Source organism: Mustela putorius, unplaced genomic scaffold, assembly GCF_011764305.1.
Source record: "Mustela putorius furo isolate JIRA1106 unplaced genomic scaffold, ASM1176430v1.1 tig00000275_pilon_pilon_pilon, whole genome shotgun sequence".
Taxonomy (NCBI): Eukaryota; Metazoa; Chordata; class Mammalia; order Carnivora; family Mustelidae; genus Mustela; species Mustela putorius.
This window is the reverse complement of record NW_025421341.1, coordinates 29,680,910-29,707,029: the sequence shown is the minus strand read 5'-3', so window position 1 is coordinate 29,707,029 and position 26,120 is coordinate 29,680,910. Positions and strand designations below refer to the sequence as shown.

The 26,120-nt window shown below is 42.2% G+C and overlaps 1 protein-coding gene across 5 annotated transcripts in view; it reads right to left on the bottom strand.

Annotated features, from left to right (window-relative positions):
- Nucleotides 1-26,120, bottom strand: part of RHBDD1 (rhomboid domain containing 1) — a 124,604-nt gene that overhangs the window by 47,910 nt on the left and 50,574 nt on the right. For all 5 annotated transcript variants that reach the window (XM_004776589.3, XM_004776592.3, XM_004776593.3 and 2 more), the window contains exons 4-6: nucleotides 13,984-14,072; nucleotides 10,719-10,775; nucleotides 3,867-4,010 (exon numbers count right to left, since the gene is read on the bottom strand). In XM_004776589.3, coding sequence (XP_004776646.1) covers nucleotides 3,867-4,010; nucleotides 10,719-10,775; nucleotides 13,984-14,072 — 290 coding nt within the window. The remainder of the gene's footprint in view (nucleotides 1-3,866; nucleotides 4,011-10,718; nucleotides 10,776-13,983; nucleotides 14,073-26,120) is intronic.

The window sequence follows — 26,120 nt, the reverse complement described above, 5'->3', positions numbered from 1 at the left end:
ATCTAATTAAAGTATAAGGAATATTCTACCCAACCAGAGAAGAATACAGGTCTGTTTTGGGGGCACGGGGCATTTTCACCATGGTGGGCCATAAATTGGCACAATCAGGTGGGCCTTATCCTGGGAATGCCTTTGAAAATCAAAATAATTCCATATGTCAACAGACTAAAGAAGAGGAAAAAAATAATCTCAACGTACTTTTTTTTTAATTACTATTTACAAATAGCATACTTTCCCCTCCAAAAAACATACTTAAGTATAAATCGAAGATAATACATGGAGGATCTGTATGTTCCAAACATTCAGTGGTAGGAAAATCTGATTACAACATAACACTGAATGAAACTAAGTAAGGTACAAAATAGTATGTACATATGGTCAGAATTTTATAAAATAAAACTCAAACCAAGTATTGTTCTCCATAGGGAAACAAAGGCAAAAAAGTATTAAGGCTTTTAAAACAATATCTCTTTGGTTTCTTGTTGTTAAGAAGGAAATCACAAAGTGTTTCAAAGAAAATAAAACTAAAGTTAATAATATAAACAATTTATAAAGCTAATTCCTTTGCTGCTACCTGTTACTGTATAATGCACTTCACGAAGTCTCCTCAGGTCAGTTTTCTTGGAACTAGTTCCATAGGCTCTTAGAAAACATTAATTTAATAAACTGGTCTCCTAACTGCAGAACTAATTAGAATCATCAGAATACCAGTGCCATTCTGGGTTTTTAATGGGGTATAGTTTGCTATATTCATAGTCTGGCAGTGTTTTCCAAATTTATTTGAATGCAGTACATGTGGAGGGATGGGGAGAGAGAGGACAGGGTCGTTTCGGCTGACCTTCCAAAGCAGGTTGCAGACATCACATTATTTTGCTTCTAAATACTTTAGCGTGTACGTCGCAAGAATAAGGGCCATTCTGCTACTTATCCACAATACCATTATCACATCCAAGAAGTCTGATTACTTCCCTAACAACTTCTAATATCTAGCCCAAATACAAAATTCCCGTTTTATAAAAAAAGGTTTTGTAGTCAGTTTTTCAAGCTTTTCATGTTATGTTTGTTATTTCCTTTTAATACAAAACCACACCCTGTTTCTTTTTTTTCTTTTTGACATGGACCTCCCCCCCCCAACCAGGAGACCACTCTCATTGAATTGCAGAAATCCCAGGTTTTATCTGATTATTTCTCGATGGTGTTACTCAGCCTGTTCCTCTATCCCACACAGCTCCTGTATATTGATGCTTACACTGGAAGACTTGGAGTTAGGTTAAATACTTGTAGTGAGAAGATGTCACAGCAAGAACATGATACTGTGCTCCTCATACCACATCATACTGGGAGACACCCAACAGGCTGCCTCATGGATAACATCGTTGAGCTTGAGAGCGGCACTCAGGTGTTTGACTGCCCAATCTCTCCATCTCTCCATCTCTCCCTTTGTTCTTAGTATTTCTACCATGACATGACACGTCATCACTGTCCTGCCTCTCAGGAACCTTCTAAGTGATGCTTTTTGTAGTCCTTGATGGTCTTTGCAGGACCACCAGTTATTTCATTAGGTACCTTATCAATTCTTATTTACCTCTTGAAAATTTCTGGATAGGAAAATTCCATCTTTGTGATGTACAGGTATGTGGGTTCTGACAAATACAGAGTTTTGTACCCACCACAATAATAAGATTCACAATAGTCACAGCACCTCAAAATATTCTCTCCCACTGTGAGTCTGTGTTCCTAAACGATGTCTGGTACAAAGTCCATAATCAGTAGCTTCACTCCAACCTTACTTGTCCCAGATTTCCTGCCTTGCCTAATGGTGATTAAACTCCTGTGTGCATAGGAATAAAACCATGAAAATTTATTTTAGTACAGGCTCTGGGGCCCTACCCCCAACTCTAGAAAGGCTAAGGCATGCTGCTTGTGATCGAGAGGCTAAACCATCGAGTATATGCAATAAAATGATGATGAGCATGGCCCTAATTCTCTACCTTTCCTTGTATTTATGATCTTTGCAATGCGACTTTGCAACTCCTGCCATGAAGAAGCGGAGTCTGTTACTAAATCCCATGCGTCTGGGCGGTGACTTGTGGCAGTGGCAAAATATAGCGGCACTGGTGGGGCACTAGCACAAGCCTTGCTGGTTCTACTCCCCTGGAACCCTGGGGCAGAAGCCTGGCAGATGACCCTCACCAGCCTGGTGGACCAGGTGGGGTGTGTGACCTCATTTCCACCACCGCCTCCAAAGACAGTCACTCAGGCAAGTCAGTGGGGTCACCCCAGGCAGCCAGCTCCAAGTGACCCACTGCAGACGCCTTAGCACGAGGGCCAGCCCAAGATCCCGTGAGCTTGGTCAGCTGCCAGATATGCTCAAGAGCAAGAAGAAATGTTTATTGGTTTTAGCCATGTCAGGGTGATGTGTTAGATAGTAACAGATGACTTGCACACAAGTCTGATACTCATTACCAAAGGAATACTGACTTCTCTCTTCCGCTCCATTCCCCGGCCCTCCCCCCACCCCCCTTCATTTGGACTTTGGTTTCTTGTTCAGACGGCCGCCATCATGCTACCTCCATGCACGCTGCTGGTGTTGACTGTGTTCTTCAAAGTGGGAAGCCTCGTGGTCATAATGCACTCATCCCTAGCATCTAGCGCCATGCCCGGGATCCCAGATAGGTGCCCAATCCTTGTTTGTGGAATGACCGACACCAGACTCCTAAAGCACAGCTCTGATCATGTCACAACCACACACAGGACTCCACTGGCACTTCCAGCACTTAGCGGGTCCCTTCTCCACCTGGCCTCCTTGTTTCTATGACCTCTGTGATCAGGCTGTAGCCTCGCTTTCCACTCTTCTTCCCCTTCTTCTCTTAAGGCCCTGTTCCAAAATGGGGGCTGGCTGACGGCCCCCTTACTTCCCTGTCTGTGTGGTACTGACTCCTGCCCACATCTCTGTAAATCTGACACATTCCTGAAGGTCCCAGTCCTCTGTGAGAGTCTGGCAGGCCTAGTGAAGGGAGAGCTCGCCCCTCCTGCCTGCATCTAGCACTTAGCCTGAGCCTCTCTTAGCTGAGCACTCTCACCCGAGCACCTGATACTATGGTCATCTGTCCCTTGTGGCCTCTCGCAGGCATCTCCTCTACCTGAGACTGTGAACTTTTCAAGGGAGAGTACATCTTTTACCTCTCTGTATTCCCTAGGGTACCCAACGCAGACCGCAAAACATAGTCAAGACTTTCGTAAATGCTTACTGAATGAACAGATGGTTTTTTGTCACTATAATAACAGTAGCAAGTCAAACCCACACAAAAGTGGCATGATAAATGCAGTGGTTTTCATACATCAATCCATAAAAGAATCTTCTGGAAGGCCTGTTGAAAATACAAATTCTTAAGATCTGCCCCCAAAGAGATTGGTTCAGCAGGTCTGGAGTAGAACCCTAAATTTGAATTCTTACCAAGCTGTCCACATGACTTTGGGGAAGGTCTGTGGGCGACACTTTGATATATACAGTGACATACAGCCTGCTTTGTAGATATGAAATCCAAAGTAAACCTTTTTTCACATCCCTCAGTCTTTTTTAGGTTTCTTAACTGTAACACCAAGGCACTGAGGAGCGCCGCGGGCCTATAAAAAGACCAACTTTAACAATACCTACATAGTCTGGCACCTTACTAGCTTAGGTTGCTGGGAATATGGTATCACACCCCATTCTCGGTAATCACAATCTGCACACATTTTTTTTTCATCTACATATCCTTTTTATAAACTATTTCAAGTTTAATTTGCTACAAATAGTCCTTTTTTCAGACCATCTCACCATGTGAGGTATGCTTTAAATTAAGTGAAGGGCGCAACATTCCTACCTCGGTCCCAGAGGCTGGCTCTTAATGCTCTCTCCAGTTGTTCCTCCTCACTCAGTCCTGCTGTGTAGGCATCATAGTTCCTGGGTGTTTCTTCAGAGTAGGCTGCCCATCCATACTGGTAAGAATCCTGATATCTGGAGTAGCCTACAGGCACAAGAAAAAGGTTATAGTTTTGTAAGCATCATAGTTCCTGGGTATTTCTTCAGAGTAGGCTGGCCATCCATACTGGTAAGAATCCTGATATCTGGAGTAGCCTACAGGCACAAGAAAAAGGTTATAGAACACAGCCACGTACCACTCTTTCCATTCTTCCTATTTGTAAGCAAAGACAATAATCTATATGATCATTTTGAGTACAGTAATAACCCTCAAAATAAGGAAAGATGACAAACGGAAAAGTCCTCCATGAGCATGGGCAGTTACGGTCTCATTACTGTTGTACCCACAGCGCCCAGCATGAAACTGCACATGCGTGTGTGAGTCCTTACATGCTGAAGAGGAACAAGATCTGAATTTACAAAGTCCGAGGGGTACCGGAGAGGGCTGGTATGAGCTATTTTCATCTGGAGTGGACTCAGAGCTATACAACACTTGGAGTGACTTCCCTGTGAAGTCCTAACTGGAGTGAAGGCAATGGTTGAAATGAGAGTTGATAAAGCCTTCCTGTCTTGCGGATGCACACAATGAAAGGCAGACTAACATTTAATGCAGAGACCACGGGATTTCTGTGCTGGGTGTGATGCTTTGGACAGTAATAATTACATTGATATACAAGGCGATGTCTCTATAATTACAATTTTATGTCAAAGAACACAGTTTCTATTAACAGCACTTTCAAGAAATTGGTTGCTAGATAAAATGAGAGAAGAAACAACCTGCTCATTAAAGACTGCTTTAAATATCAGACTTACATATCCCATTAATGACGGTCAATTACAGAGCAGAGTTCACTTTTGCAAGGTGTTTTCATCAATCTTTTTAAGTTGGTTTGAGTTTATTCCTTATATCTTCTTTAATTGCCCACTTTAATGTAATTTGTTTGGAAGAGAATTTTCCCCCCAAAAGATTACCAATCTAATTTTCGTGTAATGAAAGAGTTGTAAGAGTCTGCTTAACTTTACTCTTTCTTTCCTTCATTATCATACCCTTTGGGGATGAGTCTGCAAATGTTTAATTAATGTGCTTTTTGTTGTTGATGAACTTTCCTACCCTTTACTTTGAGTCCTGTGTCATAGGTCTCCATATCATCAACTGAGTGCACACCTGAGTTTAAATTTCTTATTTCTTTAAGACTACAGGGGGAAAAAACCACACACACACACACACACACACACACACAATCAAGCCAAAAAAAAAAAGAACACTGTAGGGCAGAATCTGGTTAGTTAAGATTTCATATTCAGAATATTTGATAATTGGTCCTGAGGCTATTTTAAAGTTTACTTTGTGCTGGTTATAAATAAATGCAAGATTAAAAAGGAAACAGTTTAACTATTTCCATTAAAAATCTTCAGGCACCCCAAAAGTATTTTCATATAAACAATGAAATGATAATAAAACACACTGATCTAGTTTCAGATGATAATCTAATGTAACTATATACATTTACACAGTATTTGTCACGTTATATGTGTCTATTGATTATGTTTTATAGTGGCCTTAATGAGATACAACTGACATACTATTTAATCCACCATTTTAAAGTGTACAGCTCAATGGCTTTTCATATATATTTATAGAGATCTGCCATCACCACAATCAGTGTTGGAACATTTTCATCACCCCCAAAAAGAAAACGATACCATTTAGCTATCATGCCCCATCCCTCCCAGCCCTAAGTAACCACTCATCTACTTTCTGTCTCTATAGCTATGCCTATTCTGGACAATTACAGAAATGGAATCATAGAACATGTGGTGTTTTGTGTCTGGCTTATTTCATTTTGCATAATATTTTTTAAGGTTGGTCCATGTTGTAGCATGAATTAGTACTTCATTCCTTTTTGTGGCCAAATAATATTCCAGGCATGATTATATCACATCCATCAATTGACAGACATTTGGGGTTATTTCGACCTTTTGACTCTTGGGAATAACACTGCTATAAACCTTCATGGACAAGTTTTTATATGGACATGTGTTTCATTTCTCTTGGGTCCATACCCATGAGTGGGTTTCCTGGGTCATAGGGAACTTCTTTGTTTAGCCATTTGGAACTGCCAGAATGTTTTCCAAAGTTGTACCATTGTACATTTCCACAAAGCTACGGTAATGGGTTCAGATTTCTCCATTTACTACCTTTGTAATTACAGCCACCTTAGTAGGTTTAAGTGGAATCTCATTATGGTTTGGATGACTAATGATATTGAGCATCTTCTCATACGTTTATTGGTCATTTGCACATCTTCTTTCAACAGCAGTCTATTCAGAGCCCAGTTTTTACTGATTATTACAACACCCTTCCTTCTTGGTAATATTTTACAATGTCCTTGACAGTCACAAAGTGAATGATTTAAATAAACATTAAATAAAATTGTTCAGGATTTGGGGGACTGATTCTGACAAGCCTTGCTCCTAAAGTAGCAAAAACTTGGTGGGAATTTACTAAATACCTCCAATAAGCCAACTTTCACATTCTCTCTCCTGTTTCCCCCATGTTAGAATATTAACATCATGATATTTAGAACAGGGAAAGGATATAAGTAAATTTCTAAAATCCTCGCAATAGTATAGGACTGAAGTTGGATCTGGATTCAAATTTAAAAATAGACCACCTTCCTCAAATTGGTCTCTTACTCAACAAACCATGAAAAAAAACATTTAGCTCCCACTGTTATGTTGGGGAACACCTACCAGCAAGTTTTATGTCCTAAGAGTAAAGAACATGACATTGCTACAAATATTGTTTTCTAGATTTCCCACCAAAACAACAACAACAATAAACCTTTCATATAAGGGCAAATGGGTAAAATACAATCATTATGTGTACTTCACAAAGAACAAAAGAAAGGGGCACCCATTCCGAAACATAACAGAATACTTACGGATAAGTTGCTAAATACCATGGTATGCTTCAGCAATCCCTGAACAGAGAGGCTGCCCAATTCCCTAAGAGTGACAATTATTTTATTGCTACACAAAAAAGCATATTGGGCACTTTCCCATATGACCCATTACCACTTTTAAACCCCCGTGGAAAGTCATCCTTCCTAGAAGGTCTAAGCAGCACTTCTACCTATCCACCCTCAAAAATGACCAGCTCATTCAAAACCCAGAATAACTGCAAAGCTCTGAATACCCATCTATACAGATACCAGAAATACTACACACCCACAGAGCTTCAACTGCCAGGTAAATTTGCTACAATTTGAGGCAATATTTTCTGGACACAGAAAAACATTGCCCTTATTAAAAAAAAAAAAAAAAAAAAGCCCAGCACAGCCTTAATGAAACAAGGTCTACAACTCTAAACATCTGAATATTATAAAACCTAATTTGGTACTTGTCAGACAAAACATAGGGGGGATAAAAGGGAAAGCTTCAGTGTGTTAAGTCCAAAAGACTAGTGTGGCTAAACATTCTATATCATCAGTCATAAATCATCAAGAAGACCAAAACTCCTACCAATATCTATTATAGTAAGAGCAGGTCTCCTAGGACAAAAAAAAGTCTTCAGCTGTTCTGCTGTCTCAATCAGATATTTTTAAATCTTCATAATAAACACGGCTGGAAAACCCAACAATCAAACACTTAAGATAAATAAGTTTAAATTATATCCTGTGATGAATAGCAGTTTAATATTCTTTTGTAGCTATATATTTTGGCTCTGTAGTAAAAGAAATTCTGGTTATCATTATTCTATTAACTACTCCATCTGTTCCTTATACACATACCAGGATTTCATGGCAAAAGAGATTAAGAAACACCACCAAGATTAGAAAAATTGGTAACAGCTTTTTAAACATTCATGAGGTTCTTTGACCTATAAAGACTCTTCCAGCTAAGGATGGCCATATTAAGAATAAATCATTACTTGTAAGAGATCCATAGGCTCTCATACAAGTTCCCTAGATGACCATTAGCACGGTCACCCGGCCCTTACACAGCTCTGCTTTTGAAGAAATCCAGTCACTTCGGAGGAAGGAATATCCATACTGTAATCTTACAGGGGCTAAGAGAGAAAGGTAAAAGGGGTTTTTATTTTGGCCTTTCATCCTGTGGTCTGTGTCTGGTAGGCTTATGCCTCTTCCATATGAAGCAGGAAAGGAGGTTTTCCCTTTTCCCCCCCTTTTTTTTTTTTTAAATAAATGCCAAAAAAGTTGGGGGGGGGAGATGATAAGGGGAACTGCCCTATTTTGTAAGGATAAATCAGGAGAACGGCCATCTCCGATCCCTTAATACAGAAAAAGAAGAGGCTAGGAATCAGTGAGTTGCATTTTCAGTCCCAGTTTTATCACTATTTGTGTGACATTAGCCAAATGATTTCACATTTCCAAACTTCGGTTTCGCAGAGATCACACAAGACGTTAGGACTGGGGAATCTACGACAGGTTAAGGTATGTCTGTGCATGGATATGTTCTTATTCTCTTTGTCCAGAGGAACATTTCTGTTACTTTCAGGGATTTAAGAAATTAACCAGGCGAGAAGTCTTTTATCCTCTACCAACTGCCAGGTGTTAGGGGCCCTATTCCATGAGGAGTGGAGAGAATCAAGTGAGTAAAAAGTGGGAAATCACAATGGGAGAGAGAACCAGTATGGTCTTCCTGTCCAACCCACCTCTTCCTAGTCACATAGATTTACACTTAAGTCAGTGTAAGCTGGTGTCCAGGACTGACAACCAAAAGGAACAGATGCTCTTCCAAATGAGTATATTTAAAGCTTCGTCAATAACTAATCATTACCCTTCTCTCTAGGTGAGCTGGCGTTGTCCAGCAACTGTTCCTCTCCTGCACCCAGATAACGTTTCTAGTGTTTTCATCATCCAAAGTAGCAGAGGCAAAAGCCTCGAAGTGCGGCTTTTCTTGAGGCATCAACAGTACTCACTTCTGTGGCCCCCAAGTCTCGTTAAACCCCATCATCTAGGCCTATGATTTTTGTTCTTGATCTCATTAAAATTACCTGGGAAGCTTTAGGGGAAAAAAAAAAAAAAAGCCCAAGTCCCTGTCTCTATCTTCATTCTGATTTAATTGGTCTGGGATGAATTCAAGCTATGGATATATTTAAAAAAAAAAAAAAAAAGAACCTCCTCATATATATAAAAACCTTCCATATATATAGCCAGGGTTAATAATCATGATCCAAGCCTTTATAACTACATCAAAAACAGAGTTTGAATGTAACTCCAGTAGTATCACTCCACTGATTAAACCCTTCAGTGGCACTCCCACACATTCTGGATAATCTCCTACAGGCCCTTTAATAAAAGCCTGAAAAGCCCTTTGCTCCCCCACTGCTTCCCTTGACTTCTACTGATTCATTCAAGACCTTGCCCTCCACTTCCTCTGAATAACCTCCAGGAACTGCCACCCTCCTCTCCTCCCTCTCGGGCTGAACACTGCGTGTGTCGCGCTCATGCTACGCAACTGGACTTCTGCCAGAAGGAGTAACTGGGACTGGACTAGCTCTTCCGCCATAGCCAGGTAGAAAACTGGAGAACAGATAGGAAACGAATGTTTTCAGACATTGTGTCACAGGCAATGCAAGATTCTGAACCTTGAGAGAAAGGAAAAGGGGTCTGGAGGTATTTTCTTGTACTTCAAGTACTTGTCCTTTCAAGTACTTTCTTGACTATGGTGTATGCACAGGGGACACAAGCAGGTGCAACAGGCTCTGAGAGCAGAGCTGAAATTTGCAGGACAGAGAATAGCAAAGGAGAAAACTAAGACCTTCAGAAAATCTGCATGGGTCGCCTGGAGATTTTGCTGAATTATTAAGCCAAGCATGTGTGAGTGAAATGCTATGGGACCAGGGCAAAGAATGATGAAGAGCTACAAGTTGAATGATTCCAGGAGCTCAGGCAGGGCTGGGATATCTTAGCTTTAGAACCAACCAGAACAGAGAGCCCTTGCTGACCAAAGACCATTCAGGAGAGATCCCAGAAAAGTAATACCTCAGTAGTAGCACAGAATTAACCCTAGAATAAAAGTTACTTTAGACCCACCTTAAAGGACTTAAAAGAAAGCACCAGAGGGCTCCAACAGTTCTCCAGTGGAATGACTATAAAAGACATCCAGACTTCCATAGCCTATGGGTTCTCTAACACGTGTCTGCTGGAACTGACCCTGGGAACTGCCAGGCAGCCTCCCCAGCATGTTAAGGGCCTTCGTCTAAAACAGGGCAGATGCTTGGACAGGAAGCCCCTTCAACATATTTTCAAGGACATCTAGAAAAAAATACGTTGTCTTCTTTAAGTCACATGGTATTAACTACCAGAGGAATGCCTATCTTAGCCTCAGAGGTTAGGCGTTGATTCTTCCTGAATGTGTAGGTGGGGTAGAATGCAGAGAATCGTAGATGAAAACCTGACTTCCAGCACTCAGCAGACAGTCTGGGCTTGCAGACTGGGAAGCAAGGGGCCTGGGTCTAGTCTGAATCTTATCATGTCTGAGAGAGCTCATTCCAATCATCAGTATTTGCAGGCCAGTGTTCCCTCCTTCCTTGGCCTCTCTACCAGGTCACCCAAATACGCTTCCTGGGCTCTGGCTCCCTCTAGCTTTCAGGCATGTTAGTGACCCAAGTACACACGTGCAGAGGACCTGAGACACCATACCTGGATTACCCCTCAGCAGTTCGATGGTGGCAAACACTCTGATTTTTGAAGATAAAATGTATTAAGCGAAACAAAGTACTTACCTGAATTATTAACGTGGTACTGCTGTCCGGGATAATGCATATTGGAAGAAAAAATGCCTACATGAAGGGAAACAAACATTTAACTGTGGCCGTAAGAAATTCCCCACTCCAGCTTTACTGAGGTCTGCCTGACAAATAAAAAATTGCATGCATTCAGGTTGTGTAACACAAATTTTCTTAAAATTCTTAAACATCTTAAAGTGTGATATAATTTTAAATTATATCACACAATGCTGTGATATACACATACATATGAAATGATTACAGCAGTCAAGTTAATTAATACACTTATTACCTCACATAGTTACCATACTGTGCACATGTAAACATAAGATCTATTCCCAGTAAATTTCAAGTATACAAGACCATATTATTAACTGTAGTCACCACACTGTATATTAGAGCCCCATAATTTATTCATCTTATAACTAGAAGTTTGTACCCTTTGACCAACATCTCCCCATCTCTCCTATGTCCCCGGCCCTGGCAACCACTGTTATACTGATTCCATGAGCTCACCTTTTTTAGATTCCATATTTAAGTGAGATCATATGGTATCTGTCTTTCTATGACTTATTTCACTTAGCATGATGTTTTCTGGCTTCATCCATTTTGTCACAAACAATAGGATTTCTTTCATTTTTATAGCTGAATAAGTCCACTATACACACACACACACAAATGCACATGCACGCACACACACACACTCTCCACATCTTCTTTATTCATTTATCTGATGGACTTTCATATCTCTGGACTATTGTGAATAATGTTATAACAAACATGAGAGTGTGAACATCTTGAGACACTGATTTCATTTCCCTTTAGATATATACTCAGAAGTGGGACTGCTGTTTCATAAGGTAATTCTAATTCTTTGAGGAACCTCCATACTATGTCCCACAAGGGCTGTATCAATTTACATTATCACCAACAGTACACAAGGGTTTCCTTTTCTCCAAAACCTTACCAATGCTTGTTATCTCTTCTCCTGCTGATAGCAGCCACGCTAACTCTTCCCTACCTCAATCTGTATTACAAAACCTTAGTAATCCAACAGCATGGTACTGGCATAAAAACAGACCCATCAACCAATGGCCCTAAACACCAAAAGTAACTGATGATCCTTCCAACAATTAGGAGGTTCTTTAAAACAAACCCAAGGTCATTTCAAATGATTTCTAAACAACTGTTAAAATAAACTCCCTTTTGTTTGGGGCGAGCCCTATGGGAACAGAATGTGGGGAACCTTGAAACCCTTCAATTCTTTCTGCAGTGCCTAAGAGGTTCCTGTTGACTTAAGAGGGTCTTTGCCTTTCAAGGTACTGAGGGCCTTGAAGGCCCCTGTCCCAGGAGAGATGCTCTGGCTATCCAGAGGACTTGCCCCTAGCAAGACTGCTAGGGGAGCCTTGGTTCTTACTGGTCTTCCTCCATCCCTAAAAGGGCAGTAGGACCAAAGGTCAATTCAGCCCTGAAGGGAGAGACTGACAGTGGAGAGCAAGAGGCACACCCTCTTGTGTGATGCTGTTTCTCTCCAGCACCTGTCAGACAGCAGCTTCATACACTTAGCTCTTTTCCACAGGGTTCCTGTGTCACCTCAACTCTCAGGTCACTCTAGAACTTTCTCCAGCTTCCGGGGGCGGGGGGGGGGGTGGCGGCTAGGGAAGGGGACGGCAAGCAGAGAGATTGCAAGATATTTGTAAATAGCAGTGAGTGTTTGTTTCAACTTCTCACATCTAATTTTCTATTGGATTACTTTGAAAATGACACGGTGTAAAAAGTAAGTCTCCACAGAAGACAGGCAAGGTTTTAGGAGGAAAGCTAAGAGTGTAAATGGTATAATTGTGGGGAAAAATCCTCTTTAAAATCAAAATACTTTCCTAAATTCTGGTAAAATGTCTGCAAAAGCTTTACAAACCACTTCAACTTCATACAAACATAGAAAATGAAAGAAAACATTAAACTCCCAAGAATCATTTCTTTTCCTTTATTCATACTGTGAGCATTTGGGCAACAAAGCTCATTACTAGATTTCCATAATTAAGTTGTATCAAAAATATAATGGGACTGGACATTTTCAATAAATGCAGTTCCCGCTGCCTCCTCCAAACACACACGTTGAAAACGCAGTAATAAGCAAACGCAGGAAAATGGGAATGTGTTTAGATGCAACACAGCCTGTAAAAATCATCTGAAAGTGAACACAGCCACTAATAAAGACGGCAGCACAGTGCCTAGAAAGCTTTCTAATATCATGAATATTATATGGTTCTCAAGAATACCAGTCATCGGCACAAACTGTTCAAACAAATTATTTATGGTTCAAGGAAAGGTAAAATAGTCTCAGAAGATTTCCCATGAATAAAAGATGAAATATTGGAACTCATATGGTCTATAAAACAAGTGTTTGCAAAATAGCTTTCCTATAAGTCAAAGCCAGTATAGCATTTTAAATTAAGAGGGCTAAAAAAAATTCATGTATTTCTAAATAAAGTATTTTCATTGAGCATCAGTTTGAGAGGGAAAAAAGCCAAACAAAACACCAAACAACCAACAGCAAAACCTGTAAAAGCGGGAGCCCTGCTTCAAGGACAGCAGACTCGGATATGCATCTTGCCCTCCAGGAACCTAACGCTCACTCGGACTTCTTTCAAATCCTGGCCTTGACTTCAGTTCAGATTTCCTTTTCTTTTTTACCTCTGCCTTGCACATACATTAATCCGTGGAATGCCACAGAAGAATGCATTATTTTATTTATTTATTAAAAGATTTTATTTATTTATTTGACAGAGATCACAAGTAGACAGAGAGGCAGGCAGAGAGAGTGAGAGAAGCAAGCAGGCTCCCCGCCGAGCAGAGAGCCCGATGCGGGGCTCGATCTCGGGACCCTGAGATCATGACCTGAGTGGAAGGCAGAGGCTTAACCCACTGAGCCACCCAGGTGACCCAAGAACACATTATTTTAAACCCACTTAAGTTCTCTGCATTTTCAAGAAAATCTCAGTGTTCTGTGAGTACCGTTACTGCTGAAGGGAAACATTCTGCTATGTCTCCTAAGAAAGCTTCGGGTTTACAGTTTGGGTCTGCCACCCCTTCTTTGGCGCAGTGTTAGGAACAGCACCAGCTGTTTTGCTCTTGGTTTAAAAAGAGCCTATGAGTGAATTCCTAAGAGGAACCACAGGGAAACCTGGGATTGCCCCTGTTTCCGTTAAAATTAAGATGAACTTCCAATGTGTTGTCAGGCCAAAGGTGTTTTGTTTGGTACCTGCACATTTTTTCATGATTTTCTTCAGAGGCCCATGAGTGTACATCAGTCCAACAAGAATCCCGGCCAGATGCCCAGCAAAGGAAGTCCTAGGAGAGAAGGAGACCCTTTGTGAGTGTTTGTTCTGCCTCTGAGTAGCTACAATCTGTATTCACATTAGTCCAGGGTATGTTAATTTGTCACAGTCTACAGGCTTTATTCTGCAGCACGTCCTTTATGCTGAGCAGCATTTAACTCTGTCCAAAGAACGTTTCCTACCTTAAAAAAAGAAAAAAAGAAAGAAAAGAAAGAAAGGTACAACAACTAACAACCACCATGTATTTAAGATGTAATCTCCTTGCTTGACCAAGAGAAGCAGGCTGGCTCCTTCAGAGCCCTGGAAGCCTTTGGTCAAGACAACCCACTCTGGTTCTTCCAGTTTTTCTCTGTGGCTCTTATCCCAAAACATATATGAAACTAGTTTTCTCTGAATTACATCTTGAATTATCCAGCCACTGTGAGGCCCATCAGCTATCCGTGGAGCAGAGCAGACGGCTGCGTTTTTACCCACCACTGACAAGTGAGGCAAAGAGCACGAGAAACCCAGCAGAGCAGAGACACTGGGTTGTCCACACTCGTTTCCCTGAGGTTGTCTTCATGTGCACCTTTCCGTCACTCAGCGAAAAGAAACTAAACTATAAACTTCTAGCCTGAAAGATGAGCTGGGGCATTAAATTGGTTCCATTTCTCTTAAAGTAGCATCTAAACTTGGCGATTCAAGCAAGCCCCAGCTAAGTCTTTGTTAAATGAGACAAAGGATAAATGAAAGAAAATCATCTCGCCAGCTCCCTGCCCCCAACTCTTGCTATCAGTGCATCCCACACTCTGCTATCAGCTGTTCCAGAACAGTGAGGATGTCATGTCACCGCCAACCAGGAACACTTAGTGACCCGTCTGCTTATAGTCGAGGTCTCTGGGCACTTGGCCTTGCTCATCCCTTTCTCACACTCTCATGTCCTATGTAGCCCATCTCCTTGCTCCATGGCCAGACCCCCTCCATGCTCACAGGTGACCACAAGGGGAGCTGAATGGCAGACACCCCTGCCACAAAGATATGTCCCTCTTTCCTTCCACCTTCCCCCAGTCACTGCTTCTGCATTTCCTATAGCCTGTCTGCGGCCTGCTGGGTCGGGACACGCTTACACGTTGCCAGTCTGTGTCTCTCACAAATTCCCTGAGGGTAGCAATGATGTCTTCTTACTCATCTGTTATGCTACATTAGGGACTAAAAGCAAAAACAAAAAAGGTCAAGTGCATGAATACTTCCACAGCTTTCAGAAATGACCCTCACTCCAGAAGTGGGAGCAACTGAAAGTTATTAAGGAGCTGATGTAAACTCCTGGGGCACAGTGAATTCTGCAGCTTTCACATATGTGCTGCACGCTCCTTGGGCTGCGCCTGGCACGGGACACTCGAATATGGGCTGAATGAATGATCCAAGTGTCCCAGGACTGAAGGCAAGTTAAACCCACTACATCTTCAACTTAAAGAACCTAGGGAGACAGGGCAGGGATGGAGTTTGGGGCCTGATAAAGAGGACACCACCCACCCCCCACACCCAGCCCAGGAGACCTAGAATCAGAGCCAACACCCTTCCCCTCCCCCTGCAGCAAAGGCCCTGGAGAAGCACGAGTAAGACAGCGGCAAGTCATTGTTCCTGTTGTAGAGCTAGCAAAAAGACCAGTTGGAAAAGAATAGACAACAGAACACTTCGGACAAAAGACGAGAGGCAGCTGTCTATGGACAGGAAGGCACTGCTGTTTGTTCCATCGGACAGTTCAAACCCACTGTTGCCCAGGAAAGCTCTTGCAAAAGTCCACACACGCGGCAAGTGACAGTGTGTGTGCTTCCACGCATAGGCACATACACGCTTCACATACACGGTCATTCCTTCAAGAGAGCTATTCCTTTCATCACATAGGTTTACCTCATAGTATGTATAACCTGATAATAGAAACACAGGATCAGATGCTCAGGTTCCCATTTTTCAGGGAAGGATAGCATGAACTGTGCTCTTCTTCAACTTTTCCCAAAAAATAAATAAATAAATAAAATTGTGCTTACTTTACTCTATATTTAGGTTGTAATAAACTCTTCAAATAGTTCTAGGAATGGCAAAGAAAGTGATAATTTGAGGGATACAAAAAAAATCAGCCAGAATACTGCTTTTTTTTTTTTTTAAATAGTAACCTCGATTTAACTGAAAAGAATAAAATGGCATCAACGTTTTTAAACCAATCTTTGTGGTGAATCATATAGATGTAAAATAACATGGGAGAAAATTTCAATTTAAAACTCCAGCCTATTAAACAATCATTCCTGAGCCTCATTTACAATTTAGAGTACAATACAGTGAAATGAATTTCTTATCTCTCTAAATGAGTCTGCAGAAGTTTGAGTTAGAATCTAATTGTCCTAATGTAATTGCAAATAACCAGGGATGGAAACCTAGCCGTCCAGAGACCAGACTACATTATCACCCAACGTTCCAAATTTTCACAGAAGTCCCATTTCAAAACCCTAGCTGTCCTTATCCCTATATTTAAGCTGTATATGGGTGTTCTTCTGTTAAAACAGAAGAGACTATGATCTGCTCCAAACGGAGAATTCCTCAACATGACACACAAAAAAAGGGAGATGCCACCAACGAAGTAGGAAATCCGGGCCCATCTTAAGAGGCATATTAACTTTCTCCGTGCCTTTGGTAAACATTTGACAAACCACTGCCGGGGCCCTCCAAGGGACATCCATGTCTTCAGAAAGGAAATGGAACTGCAGATGGTCTCCTTCCCAGCAGGACAGGAAGCCCCTGTCCCAGGGCTAGGGTGTTTCATCCCTGCCCCTGCAGTGCTGTGGAGGCACAAGGAGGCCCCGCCTGGGCTTCGGAGGAAGACCGTTAACGGCTTCAGAAGCAGACTATGCTTTTAGGGTCATCACTATACACGGAAAACAAGCGTTTTGATGTTTGTGCTGTCTGAGGAGGCCCGTGCCTGAGCTACAGCCTAAATGTTTGTGTGGTTCGGGACAGTCTGCTGCTGTCCTCCAAGCATGCACACTGTTCTGAGTCACACCCGCAGCTGATCCCCATGTGGCAGACTCTCAGGAACGCGGCTTCCCCTGGACCTGACTGGGTCTTAGGCTGGCTGGGACTGAGGATTAGGCAGGCCTGCCCTCCTGATTCGAAGTAATCCTCAGGGACAGCATCACCATATTCAACCTTATACCCATGGCCTTATTCGTGCAGTAAATGGCCTGACACTGGCACTCAAAAAGTAACTACTGAAGAAGCAGAGAAGTGGAAGTAAAATTACATATAAAATGCACATTTCTAGCATACATTATGGCTGTATTACAAAAACACAAGTTATGCACGGTCACCAATTAATTGTTGTTTTAGTATCAAATCTCCTGGAGAGAGAGTGATTAAACACAACACCCCTCCCCATCCCACATACCTGGACAATGTGTTACATAAAACACGCTCTCCTTGAACAAAACAGCAGCACTAAACCTATCATTATATCCCCCAAATTGGTCACTTATAAGCTTTATTTCTTCTGAGAGCTCAATAGTGACTCCCTTCAGAAATCCTAAGAGCTATAATCAAATCCTCACTGTGATTGGTAAGATACACTGTACCCATGAACAGTCACACAGGTTGTGCACTGCGCGGATGAACGACAAGGAGAAGAAATATCATTCGTCTGAGGTCTCAAGAGTGCCACAGAGATCCAATATTCAAATTCAGATCATCGTTCCTCAACTTCGGGGCAGGTACCAATGTAATTTCATTTTGACAGGGACAATATCTTGATCCAGTAGTCCTTAAGCTTGCTCAGGTTCTAAGCCCCTTAAAATGTCTGATGAAAGCCATGAATCCTGTCTGCAGAAAAATTACACATACACAAACTATGTCACCTATAATTTTAAGATGATCATGGATGGCTTGAATTCCAGACCCTTGCCTGAAGTGAAAATCATCCATCACACAGAAGAATTCCAAACCCCCGCACAAAGTCTAAGTAGCTACACATTCAGTTGGAAAAACATCTTGTTGGTCCTCAAATCCTCAGACAGAGGCAGCCATTTTGTTTAGATGATTATTAATGAGCTCAATCTCTCTGAGGCACCACTGTTCTGTACTGGGATAACCTACTCTTGGTTCAATCTCCTTCTTGCTAAAGCCTGACTGTTAGTCATTCTTTCAGTTCGAGTCTGAGGTAGAAAATTCTGCCACTCTCTGTATGTCTGAAAAGGTCTTTACGTCAGCCTCCTCTTTGAATGATAGGTATAGGGTCGAGTGCTGCTGCTGAGACATATAAGCTGGACAGTCACTCATCTGTCTTTTCTCTTGGCTTTTAAGACTTTCTCCTTATTTTGGGTACACTGTCACTACGCTACAGTCACTCCAGTTGTAGATTTATTTTCTTTACCCTCCTTGAGATTCACCATGCTTTCTCTCCATCTGAGGTCTTGTGTTTTTCTGCAATTCAGAAAAACCTTCAGCCGTCATTTTTTGTTCTCTGGACCACCAGAGACAGAGCATGGATAGAGAATGGGGGTTCAATTCATGTTTGTAGGGAAAAAAAAAAAAAGACAAAGGAAAGAAGCAAGAAGTGAAAATCAAATCAATGTTGGTACACATTACTTATAAGGGACAGTGATGAGAGAAAAGTAATTTTGGAGCAAAACTAAGATGAAGCTATTATAGGTATTACTGTGTGTTACATGTCAAATATATTGCAATAAAGCAGGAGGGAAGATGATTGTGGATTTCAGTTATGCAAACTATATGCAGATATTATTAACACCAGTACAGAGTGTTCTTTCCTATCATGCCAGCGTAAACTGCTCCTCGCTCCTTTCAGAGGCGACTTGGAAGGTTGAGCTAAGTGGTTATGCAAAATGTTCCTGCTCCCATGTGCCACTGTTAAAGAATCAAAAGCGAAAGCTATGATTGAAAGCTGTGACAAGCTATAAAGGTCCTCCTCTGCTAAATGGCAAATTCTTTCCACAGCTGAAGAAGCTGCCATCTCAGGGATAGTTCAGAAAGCAGAAAATGTATTAATCTAAGACATAATCTCATGGTGTATGCAGGGCAAATGGCCTCATTAAGGACGTAACTTGATGCAGACACAGTGTTAGATAAGGCAAGCGAACAAGGTAAGGGAAGAGGCAGTCGGCTAGAAGTGGTCTATTGAATCATATGTCACATAATTTCCTTCAGTAAAAGCAGTTTATACCAGGCAGGGACTTCACTGATCATAGGTTCTGCACTGTTTGGGGATCTTAATCAATGGTCTTAATAAACTGGCATTACAACAACAAGACATAGTAAGAAGTTTTCAGGCTTTGAACATTCATGCTACTAGGAAAGACCTTGATAGGATTTGCTTCTTCCCAAGATAAACTGTTCTTATACCATCTGGTTTCTGTCCTGGATGCTTTCTTCAACCACTATGCCACTGTGTGTCTTTGGCAATGCCAATGTGGGAGAGACTTGGTCTATATGCTCCTTCTCTTTACTGCATTCCCTAGCACACCCCGTTCATGCCACCTTTGGCTGCAGAAGTAAAAACTATCCCTCTTCCAATATTATATTGGAATATTATATTGCCTCCTTTCAAGGGAGGCACTGCAGTATTGCCATGCAACCTCTAATATCTACATTGATTTATTAAGCATGGCACCAACCTCCAGTGCAGGGCTGGGAGCTGACCACTGACTTTGCTTTGAGTCCCAGACAAACAGGATTTGGAGAAAAACAAGGGTATTGCAAAGGGAGAAAAGGCCTCTTCTGCACAAGAGCCTCCAAGAGAACAGATGACACCTAGCCACTTCTTGACTCTCAATTCCATGCTCCTCAGCCCAGCAGCAAGAGAATTTCATGAGTTGGTTCAAGAAGGTAGCATTCGTTCATTCATCAAATACTTCCTGACTGGTTATTACATAAATAAGACAAATATGGTCACTGCCTCATGGAGCTTAGAATCTGGTGGGATCACACATGTGTAAACACACACACACGCACACACACACACAATCTCTCTCTCTCTAACTGTAAAATGTGCTGAGTATAAGTGAGTCTACTTTTCTTAGAGTGGTCTGAGATGGCTCCTTAAGTGGCATTAAAAGTGACATCCATATGGGGTGCCTGGGTGGCTCAGTGGGTTAGGTGCCTGCCTTTAGCTCAGGTCTTGATCCCAGGGTCCTGAGATCAAGCCCCACACTGGGCTCCTTGCTCAGCAGGGAGTCTGTTTCTCCTTCTCCCTCTGTCCCTTCTCCCTGCTCATGCTCGCTCACTCTCTGTCTTTCAAATAAATCAATTAAATTAAATTAAATTAAAGGGATATCTGTGGCATTTGGAGTTTGCATGCCCAAAGGGAAGAGGGGAGCTTCCCACAGGGAAAAGCTGCAAGGCTGGGAAGAACTTTTAGCTCTTTTAGTGTCTTTTAGGTGACTGGAGCACAGTGAGGTAGTGTAAGGACATCCTATGGCCTGAGATGAATTTGGAAAGATAGGCAAAAGCCAGATCCTAAAGGCCTTATGTACCATGGAGAAGAATTTGGGTTGTTTCCTGAATACAGTAGGAGGCCACAGAGGAATTTTTAACGGGAGAATTTTTTTTAAAAAGTGATCTATTCTGTTCACTGGGAGAGCAGACTCTAGAGAAGCAAGATGGCTAGTGGAGCAGACCAGGCGGAGAATGATGGCAGTTGGAAGGAGGTGGTCGCAGCAGAGGCAGAGAGAAGTGAATGCAGACAAGTCTATTCAGGCAACAGAGATCAAAGAACTTGCAGAAGGACTCCATGTGAGGGGGTGTGGGAAGGGGAGCATCAAGGATAGACTCCACATGGCGGGTGCAGGGAAGGGGAGGAACCTAGGATGGACTCCACGTGGGGGGGTGCAGGAAGGAGAAAATCTAGGCTGCTGGCTTGTGCAACAAGACGGACAGTGGAACTCGTTACTGGGATGGGGGAGACCGGGAAGAGAGGCATGGGTGGGGAGAATACAAGGCTTGGTACTGATCTGTTTATGGAGAGATACCTTCAAGACAACTAAGTAAAGGCATCTAATATCATACTGAGTAGGTAGTTGGGTACTAAGTTAGAAATTGAGGGGAAGGATGGTTCAAAATATTGCTCTCATATCTCACTTTATTGGATTTCTGGACTATCTGTATACACTATAATATATCTTTATGTGTGTAACATAAAACACATTATACACATATGAACACACATGTATCTAAAATTAAGGATTTTTTTAAAACATTTTAAAAAATTTATTCATTTGACAGAAAAAGTGAGAGAGGGAACACAAGCAGGGGGAGTGGAAGAGGGAGAAGCAGGCTCCCCGCTGAGCAGGGAGCCAGATGGGGGGCTCAATCCCAGGACCCTGAGATCATGACCTGAGCTCAAGCCAGATGCTTAATTCACTGAGCCACCCAGGCACCGCCAAAAATAAGATTTAAAGGAAATACATTAAAATAGCACAGATAATGTGTGTGTGTGGGGGGGGGGACTAACACTCCCCTATTTTCCAAATTTCTTATACTAGTGTTTTAGTAACTGCATTATTATTTTTCAAATATAAAGGGCACAGAAATTGGGCAAGGCCGTCATTTAAAAACCAGTATTATGCTCATCAGTGGTGGATAAATCTAAATATTTTTGTTGTTGTTAGGGTAAATCGTGAAGAATGCTTTCCCCCACTTGGCACCGGCAAGTGTTTTTAAATAGCACTCCAGATGAAATCTGTAGCTCGGCAGGATTACTCAGTTTCTTCAGAGTCTGTTGTGGTTACTCAGATTTTCAAAACGAAATGAGAGGTGTGCCAAATACACTGAAAGCAACAGGTAAGTTTTATTTGACATGCAAAATAAATAAGCAACCCCCACCCCTCCACACACACACTTAATTGGGGCAGGGACATGAAAAGAGTCAACGCAATTCCAGAAGTGAGGCCTGGGCTCCTCTCCTTGCTGGACATGTCACATGACCTCATTTCTCATATTCACTGTTCAGGAGCTATCATGTGCCGAAACTCTCTCCATGTGGCGTGCACCTTCACACACACCCCAGCCTCTCAGGTAATCCAGGCGAGTGTTTGAGAACACAGAACTGGGGTTAGATTACCTGGGACTGAAGCCTGGGTCTGACACAGCTTCACCTACTGTCCCAAGTGCCAGGGTCTTAGCACAGGTCTCTCCCTGGCTCAGACCCCCTTGCCCTGCTCCAGCCCAGTTCAGGTTCATGGCTATGACAACCACTTGTTTCTAATGAGAAAGCCTCCTCCCAACCCATAAGCCTCTTGGTAGCTCTCCAGTGCTACCAATAATAAAACACAAGCAAGAATAAAACACAATAAAATAAAACACAAGCATGGCCTGTTGCATCCTCCACATGACTCTGTCTGCCCCTTAGGTTTAGCTCTCTACTCCAGCCCCCAGCCCTACTGCCCCCCAAGCTTGAGCCATTTGCAAAAGCTATGCTTTCGCCTTCTTGACTCCCTTTGCCCACCACTCCACCCAGCTAAGCCCTAGCAAAACAGCCTCCCCAGTCATACTCTTGGCCAGTACATTTGTTCCTATGGAACAGGGTAGGGGGTGATCCTCTGGCTTCTGCAAAGTCTCCTCTGCATTTGCCTAGCATCTAGGTCTTTCCTCGGCTGCTGACTTATCTACAAGTTGCCCTGCTGCATAATCTAATGGCCCTCAACCCTATGGCTCAAGCCAATGAGCCATAATGCTCCCTTGGTTTTCTTGAAATGGAATTTATAAACACATCCTTTTTAAAACACAGACACATACACAAACACAATCTCAACTCAACATAATACCCAAGCTGTAATGTAAGGAAAAATGTTCACAGGTGATCCAATGGAACAACAGGAATGATTTTACACATAATACCACCAGAAGACACAGAAAATAATCCTTTGCTTACCCTGATGTATGGAATCTGGATGTAGGTTGGGAGAATAAATTCAGACAGATACAGGTGGGCTTTCTGTGACTCAAAGACCCCATGCAGGGCTCCATCAGTGACAAGACTTTATGTGAGGGAAAATAACTTTTGATTCCAAAAAGAGCGAAGTACATTTTCCCTTAAGTTACATTTACAATTCAATTTACAATTTTCCTGGAAAAAATCATTGTATACTAAATCCATGCCAAGAAAACACACACACACACACACACACACACACACACACACACACATCTTTGTGTTTATATGAAAAGCATAATCGGGTTTTAGGCTCAGGTAGTCATAAACAGCTTGTTCACCTACATAAATGTTCTCTCGACAGATGTGGGGAGAGGGGAGTTATGTAGGATCATTCTCGTAGGCGACTGTCCTGCACAGTGTAAGGCAGTTAGGACCTCTGACCCTTCTATACCAAATGCCAGTAGCATCCCAACTAATCATTATGATAACAAAACACAACCCAGCAAATTTCCAAACTCCTTCGTAAGAACTAAGCCACCTCTCCCAGTGGAAAACCACTGGCTCAGCACAGAGCAAATGCTTATTAAATGTTTGTTGAATGGTTGACCTTAGCTCACTAGACCTCAAAAATATTTCTTTTCAAAGTACTTCCCATGTGACTATACTATGTACAAATTCCAAGGATTCCAAGTAAATCTACAACATATTGAACTGATATGCAAGAAAACTTCCCACCATGACTGAAAGGCACATGGGGAGTTAGAATATTTGAAAGGGGCCATGATCACTTCCACATTGCACTGTGGAAGAGTGAATGCAACTTGGCGCGTGAAAAATGCTCTGCCATCTGCTATTACTATAGACAAAAATATTTCTGGATACCACATGAATGATTATTTGCACATCACCTCCAGAAAGTAAATATAAAATGAAAGAGAAGTTGGATTGTTTATAGCCTGATTTTAACATGTGCTACTGTTATGAAGCAAATAGATGTTCCTGGGAGCTCAGTCTTATGGAGAGGTCTGCAGAAGCAGTGTGGATACTGGGAAATTCCATGGCCCTTTGCTAGCAGAGCTCTCTGAGTTTGCAAGAAGAGACTGGCATAAATGACCTTGGTTAACAGGGGACATCACAGGGACACACAGGAAGAAAGGGCAGCAGGGAATGATCTCAACTGTGAACCATGGAAATACTTCTACACATTCTTCTCAGCCACCATAACATGAGTAGACGGGCTGCCCTTGCTAGCAGGGAGGCTAGATCCACTGTTTCTCACCCCTTCTCAACCCGGGCTGGACATGAGAATCTCTTAAAGAGGTTTAAAAGTTAAAGCTCCTTGGACTCCACCCATGAAAAGTCTTCAAAACTGTTCTAGACATAGGACCCTGATGTTATTTTCTTTGGTTATTTTCTGGTTTTGTTAATTCCCTAGGTGATTTTAATGTGTTGAGGTCTACTCATCTCAGCCAAAGGTCAAATTCTAATGGTGAGAGTACAGTTGCCATAACAGGCCATTAAGAAAAACATTTTCAGTATAAGGAACACTCTTTACCCTACAAGTTACCCCATAGAAGTGACATCTGTTTCCCTTCTTGGTAACTTGGTCTTAATATATTCTAATGTAATGCTGCAAGAGAGTAAGTATGACTTGGAAAATTCATGCAAGGAAACATGTGAGATTACTTCAAAAGATTTACAAGTTTTTTGGACTTATAAAAACCCGATAATTCAGTTAGTGTACACACATATCCAAGAAAGTCATATACACATGGCCAAAGATGACAACAGTAAAGAGTTAAGGTAATCCCCGAATCCATAGATCTAACAGAAAGACTGGGAAACAAAACTGGATCATAAAGTTAGCCTACAATTTCAGAAAAACTAAATTCTACTTGTGGTTAAATCTGGTCTGAATCAAAATTCTGACTCGGAATGCCCCACCTAACTGCCTGACCTGGGTGTGCCAATGAGATCACATAGGCTCCTGCAGCAGGTTTGCTGGGAAGCCCAGAAGGCACAGGAACACAGTCCCACCAGCAACACAGTTTTGAAAACAGCCTAGGAGAGGAGAGTCCATGTATGCAGTGCAACCTACTAGGCTAAACATCTGTGGAAGCCACGAGACCCATATGACCTCATCTCAGAGCACTGCCATGGTCAAAGAAATAGTCCCACCTCCAACAGAGCCCCAAGGCAGGTAGATATTCCCTCGTCTCCCTTCCTTGCAGCTCATACACAGGCAGAGGGCCTCTACTTGCCCAAGGAGATACACCGTGCATTGAATCTTGAGAACCTAGTGATAAGAGACCAGTGAAGCAGTGTCTGGGGTCCATCCAGTTCTCTCAGGTGTTTCCATCCCAGTGCTTCAGTATTCTCAACAATTCTAGAAAGCAAAAGCCTTCCAATTAGTCCTTTTGTGGTTAAGTTTGCCAGAACTGATTTCTAACGTGTTCAGCCAGGAATCCCTGTTGGTAGGTTCCAGGTACATTTATGGAAGCTGAAGAGACAAGCTGCTCTACTTTCTCTAGAATTGCCACTTGCCCTAAGATTATGTAAGACAGGAGCTTGTGGTCAACTCTGCCTCCATGTGGGAGAGCTTCTGCATGTGAAGAATGAAGCTGTGGTGGGCAGATTCTAGGATGGGAGCTGAGGACCCCTGATTCCTGGTATTCATTACCTTTTACAATCCTTTCTTCCTGCACATGGGTGGGACCTGCCACTTGCTTCAAAAGGGCATTCAGCATGCCACTTCTGCTCCTGTGTTATGTAAGACTGTAACTTCTGCCTTACTAGTGGACTCTTTTGCTGACTTTAATGAAGGAACCTGCCATACTCTGAGCTAACCTATGAAGAGATTCCACTGGCAAGGAACTGAGTATGCCCCTGGCTGACAGGTGACAGCAAAGTTCTTAACCCAATAACCCACAAGGAACTGTGTTCTTTGATGGACAGAGCCTGGAAGCAGATCCTTCTCTGGTCGAGCCTTCAGATGAGACCTTAGTGCTGGCTGACACCTTTGTTGCAGTCTTGTGAAAAATCCTACAGCAAGACCCAGATAAACCATGCCAAGCCTCCTGCCCCACAAACACCATGAGGTAAAAAGTGTGTGTTCTTTTAAGCCACTACACTTACAAGCATTAAGTA